The sequence below is a fragment of the Humulus lupulus genome, chromosome 6 (genome assembly GCF_963169125.1).
Source record: "Humulus lupulus chromosome 6, drHumLupu1.1, whole genome shotgun sequence".
Classification (NCBI taxonomy): domain Eukaryota; kingdom Viridiplantae; phylum Streptophyta; class Magnoliopsida; order Rosales; family Cannabaceae; genus Humulus; species Humulus lupulus.
The window spans coordinates 102732152-102738408 of record NC_084798.1 but is presented as its reverse complement, the minus strand read 5'-3'; the positions used below and the strand labels follow the sequence as shown (position 1 = coordinate 102738408).

The 6257-nt window shown below is 42.9% G+C and overlaps 1 protein-coding gene across 1 annotated transcript; it reads left to right on the top strand.

Moving 5' to 3' along the window:
• Nucleotides 1-401: 401 nt before the first annotated feature.
• Nucleotides 402-1118, top strand: LOC133785359 (pollen-specific leucine-rich repeat extensin-like protein 3). Its single transcript, XM_062224607.1, has 2 exons — nt 402-716; nt 939-1118. Exons 1-2 carry the CDS (start codon nt 402-404, stop codon nt 1116-1118), a joined length of 495 nt encoding a protein of 164 aa, XP_062080591.1.
• The last annotated feature ends 5139 nt before the right edge of the window (nt 1119-6257 follow it).

Here is a 6257-nt window from a genome sequence, read left to right as displayed (position 1 = left end):
GCATCAGGATGTGTCATAGCCCCCAAGAAGGCAGGCTATAGGATTGACCGTCAGGGAGCCTTCCAGCATCCCATGAGCTGTTGCTGTTCCAACCCAACTTCCAGAACACCACGAGCCCATACTCGAGTAGTATGATGAGAATGGTACTGACTTCTCACTCTTAGACAATTTTCCCATTCCCTGTCATATATTTGACGGGGACGACAACTTTAAATATGCGACTAGTTTAAATTCAGACTTCTTCAAGGCAGAGAGTGAGTGTAGCAATAATACAATAAATAATGTATCGACCAATAGTAATAGCTCGGGTATACTACTTAGAATTTTTCTTATTATTATCTCCTTGCTTTAGTAAGTATCTCAATTTATATTGCCTGATCGTTTGTTTATATCACCCAGTCATGCCTTTCAACAACGCATTTGATTTGTATAGCCAACCCAAAACCACTACTCCTGCGAGCAGAAAGAAGGAAAGCAGGCGGCATCCTGGGGAAAGCAGCAGCAATCCCTCAAAGAAAAGGGCTAGGAATGAGGATCCTCCTACACCCGTTCCTTCCAAAGAAACTAGTCCTCCACCAGCTCCCATTGACCAGACTCCTCCACTAGCTCCCATCGACCAGACTCCTCCACTAGCTCCCATCGACCAGACTCCTCCACCAACTCCCGTCGACCCAACTCCTCCAGATCAGTCAGGAAATACTCAAGGAGAGGCTATCGTGCACATAGCCTTCAACTCAGCCAACGACAAGCTGAAGAAGTTATCAAGGCATCGATGCAGCTGAGAAACCATCAGCAACACCAGCACCATGAAGGTCGACCAGATCTTCAGTCGCGGGCTGAACGAAGTACTCAGCGTGAGTTGCCATTTTTGTTGTGTCTTAATTGTTTGCCTTGTCCTTTTATTTTCACTAACAACTTTATCTTTTCTTTGATCGCAGGGGGTTCTAACCCTGAGCACTGGATGGCTCCGCTCGGAGGCGATGGCTGCAGAATATTCTAAAGAGACTAAACCTATTGAGGAGAGACTTGGTGAGCAGCTCAAAGTGGTCGAGGCCAAACACGCCGAGCAGCTCAAGGCAGCCAAGGAGAAAAATGTCGAACAGCTAAGAGCTGCTTAGGATAAGATTGCCAAACTGGTCGGAGAGCTGAAGCAACACAAGGAGACCCTGGTCAAAGTCACGGAGTCTAAAGAGAGGTATAAGGAGTCTTTAGTTTTGAACTACAAAGAGGCCTCCAAACTCCAAGACGAATTGGTTATCAATAGGAAAGAAACTTTTGAGTTGGAGGAGCGAGTTAAACTGCTCGAAGAAACCAATGCCAGTTACTGCTTTTAACTGCTTTTATATGTTCTTGAAAAACAACCACGTGGCGAACTTTGATTATTTACCAGAGCGTATAAAGCAGGCTGAGTTGGCAAAATGCATTGCTCGCCTTGAAGAGGAGACAACTCAGGGATCCTCTGAGATTTCTTTGGCCATGGGCATTGAAGTCATTGATGAGGGTGCTCATACCACAGTTGACCAGCAGCCTCAGCAAGATCCCCCAGCTACTCCTGCTGCTTCATAACTTTATTTTATTTTAATTTGTAACTAGGACACATGAACCACGGTTCGTGATGTCAAGACAATTTTTTGCTGCGTAGGCAACTTTCCTTTTAATTAACAATTACATCTAAGCAACAATTGCTCGCGGCATAAAACATTTCTATTTTGATATTATAATATTTGCAATTTATTATACCATCTGTTCGAATGACTGAACTTAGCATAGCACTTTGCTTTGATTTAACAAAATTTAAACAAAATTTTGAAAAATACTCTAAGTACCGTACTATTCTCTCCTTTATTTTGCTCGTGTGTTTACATATTTGATATGCTTTGCTTGCTTAGTATCATATATGCCTTCAAGTGATTAAGGAGCTTAAGGTCCTCGATCACTTGCCAAGACCAAGACCTGTTCGAACATTACTGCTCGTAAAAATACTTTTAAAAAATGATTATATAGCAAAACAACACATGTAATGAGAAAATACTTGTAATAAATACAATAATTGGCAAGAATAACTGTCTGCGCACAATTCCTTTTATTTCTCATAATAAATGGACAATCGTGTCTGTACGAGTGATCAAAAATTTGATCTTACACTTATAAGAGATTAGTCATATGACTGACTAACCCTTGCTCATAAACTTGTAAACAGTGAAATTAATACAAGCCAATTCTTTAAAAAGAACTGTTTATTGATAATACTTGCGCAGGTGTTCTCCATTCCAATAGCGAGGAATGAGATCTCCATTTAAGCGAGCAAGTTTATAGGTGCCTGGCTGAAATACTTCTTCCATTTGATACGGACCTCCTAGTTAGGTCCAAGCACTCCAGCAACTTGATCGCAGGTGTTAAGAAAAACTCTTCTAAGTACCAAATCTCCCACGTTAAATTTCCTTTCACGCACTTTAGAGTTGAAATACCGAGCGACCTTTTGCTGGTAAGCTGCTACTCAAAGTTGAGCTTGCTCGTGCCTTTCATCGACCAAATCCAAAGATTCCATCAATAACTGGCTATTAACATTTTGATCATATGGCAACCTTCTATGCGATGGTGGATCTAATTCAACAGGCAACATGGCTTCATATCCATAGGCCAAAGAAAATGGAGTATGGTCTATTGATGTTCCATGGAACGTTCTATACGACCAAAGGACTTCAGGTAATTGCTCTGGCCATGCCCCCTTCACTTCTTCAAGCCTTTTCTTTAGGGTATCCTTCAGTTTCTTGTTGACAGCTTCAACCTGTCCGTTTGCCTGCGGATGAGCCACTGAAGAAAAACTCTTGATAATCCTGTGCCTCTCACAAAAATCTGTGAACAGATCGCTGTCAAATTGTGTTCCGTTATCTGAGAAAATCTTTCTGGGCAACCCATAGCGACACACGATATTCTTGAACACAAAATCCAGCACCTTCTTGGTCATTATTGTTGCAAGTGGCTTAGCTTCGGCCCACTTTGTGAAGTAGTCAACAGCAACTACAACATACTTGACGTTGCCTTTTCCCGTGGGTAAAGACCCGATCAAATCTATTCCCCATACTGTGAATGGCCATGGGCTTTACATCTGTTTTAGCTCATTAGGGGCTACTCGAGGTATCTTGGAGATCCTTTGGCACTTGTCACACTTCCGAACAAAATCTACAAAGTCCTCATTCATCGGTTGCCAGAGGTATCCTTGCCTTAGGATCTTTTTTGATAAACTCTGCCCCCAGCATGATCTCCGCATAAACCTTCATGGACTTATCGCAATGTTTCTTTGGCCTTTTCCTTTGAAATACACCTTAGAAGTGGCATCGAGTACCCTTTCCTGTACAAATTTCCATTAATCAAAATGAATCAAGCCAACTATCTCTAGAGGGTTCTTGCTTTGTTTCTGTCCGCTGGCAGCACTCCATGTTCTAAGTATTCAATGAAGGGACGGCATCATCCATGTGTCTGTTACTTGAATTATCAGGGAAGACTCTTCTTCTTGAATGCCCAGTGCAGACAAATGTCCAATAGGTACTATATTCAAGGTGTCAGCATCCTTCGCACTTGCTAACTTGGCCAAAGCATCAGTGTTTGAGTTCTGGTTGCGAGGTACTTGCTGGAGAGTATATTTTTTGAACTGCACCAATAAGTCCTTTGCTTTATTCCAATAAGCAACCATCTTTAGACCCTGGGCTTGATATTCTCCAATAATTTGATTAACCACTATTTCGGAGTCACTGTAGATTTCAAGTGACTTTATATCCATGTCCTTGGCTAATCTTAATCATGCGAGCAGAGCTTCATATTCAGCTTCGTTATTGGACACTGTGAAGTTGAATCTAATTGGACAGTGGAATCGATGTCCTCCAGGTGCGACTAAGATTAAACCTGCTCCATCATTGTGCTCGTTGGATCAGCCATCTACGAACAACTTCCAGGAAGGAGTTTGGCTTTGGAGTTCAGGTTCTTCTATCAGCTCGATATCCTTGAGCCCAGTAAGTTCTACGACAAAGTCTGGTAGAGCCTGTCCTTTCACAACTGCTCGTGGCGAGTAAGAAATTTCAAACTTTCCAAGTTCAACTGCCCATTTTAACAATCGACCGGCGGCTTTTGGTTTCTGCAAGACTTGCCGTAGTGGCTGGTCGGTGGGGAATATGATGGGGTGAGCTTGGAAGTATGGTCGCAGCTTTCTAGAGGCCAAAATCAAGCAATAGGCTAATTTTTCAATGGGCGGATATCGTAGTTCTGCTCCTACTAGCCTGTTGCTTATATAATACACAACTTTTTGCACATGTTCCTCCTCTCTAATCAAGACAGAGCTAGAAGATACTCGATGACTGCTAAATAGATGAACAAAGTTTCTTTCTCAATCGGTTTGGACAAAATCGGTGGTTGCGACATATGAGACTTTAGAGCCTGGAAAGCCTGCTCGCACTCTTCCGTCCATTCTAATTTCTTATTTCCCCTAAGCAGATTAAAAAGTGGAACACATTTGTCCATTGATTTGGAAATTAATCTACTCAAAGTGGCAATCCTCCCGGTTAGACTTTGAACATCTTTAATTTTAGTTGGCGACTTCATCTCGACCAGGGCCTTGATCTTTTTGGGATTAGCTTCGATACCTTATGAGTTCACTATGAATCCCAAAAATTTCCCCGATCCAACTTCGAAGGAACACTTAAGGGGATTCAGCTTCATCTGATATTTGTTCAAGGTGTTGAAGCACTCTTGTAGGTCCCCGATGTGTTCTTCTGCCTTCTTCGACTTGACCAGCATGTCATCAACTTATACCTCCATATTAACACCGATCAGTTCTTTGAACATGTGATTGACTAGTCGCTGGTAAGTCGCACTAGCGTTTTTCAAACCAAAATGCATTACTTTGTAATAGTATAGTCTTGTATCAGTTCTAAAGCTAGTGTGATCTCATTAGGTGGGTGCATACTAATCTGATTGTATCCAGAGTATGCATCCATGAATGATAAGGTGTCATGCTCTGGTGTGGCATCGACCAGCTGGTCGATCCTTGGGAGTGGGAAACAATCCTTCGGGCAGGCTTTATTGAGGTTTGTGAAATTCACGCACGTCTTCCACTTGCCATTCGGCTTGGGAACCAGCATGGGATTAGAGACCCAAGACGGATAAAACGCCACCCTGATGAATCTGTTCTCCTTTAGCTTCTCGAATTCTTCTTTTAGCACCTTTGATCTATCTTTGTTGAGCAGCCTCCTTTTTTGTTGTACTGGTGGAAATTTTTTTATCTATGTTAAAGACATGGTTGATAATTTCTTGGTCAATCCCAATCATATCTTTATGCGACTAGGCAAACACCTCCTAGTTCTTCTTCAAAAATTCCACCAGCTTTTGCTTTATTGTTGTCTCTATGTTTTTACCGACTTTCATAACCCTGGTCGGATCTGCCTCATCAAGTTGGTACACCTTCTTCAAAATCCCCAAAGCAAGGATCTAAATCCCTATCCTCACTTTTGGCAACACCCTATTTGGTGACCTGCTCACCTGATTGGGCTTGTACTTCATTGGCCAATAACAACCCTTTCTCGACTCCTTCTCTTGATCTACCCCTTTTTGCCTTGGTAATCGAGGAATTATAGCATTTCCGTGCTTCTCGTTGGTTTCCCAACACGCATCCTACCCTTGCGTCGGTTGGAATCTTCATGGCAAGGTGCTAGACCGAGGTCACGGCTCGTAGGTTGACTAGAATAGGCCTTCCAATCACAGCATTATATGCAGAAGGGCAATCAACTACTATAAAATTAGTGAGTAATGTCCTATTTGCAGTTGCAGTTCCTACTGTGACCAGAAGCCTGATCGACCCCATTGGCGCGAGCCCCTCGCCAAAAAAACCATAAATGGTTTGGTTGTATGGCTCCAAATCCTTCACTGAAAACTTCATCCTCTCCAGCAAAGACTTGTACAGAATGTTTACTGAGCTTGCTGTGTCCACTAACACTCGCTTGACCATTATATTGGCGATCTGGACGTCCACGTCCAGAGGGTCTGAATGGGGAAACCGGACATGTTGAGCATCAAGGTCAGAGAAAGTTATCAGTTCTTCCTCTGTTATAGCTTTTTTGGGAGCTCTCTCCTCTACATTCAACATTTCATTGTCCCGTTCGTGGCGTAAGGTTTGGGTGTATCGCTCCCTTTCCTTCCCACTATCCCCTGCCAGGTGCGGGCCGCCACAGGAGCTGGCTGTAAAGGGGGCGGGCATTGGCATACAG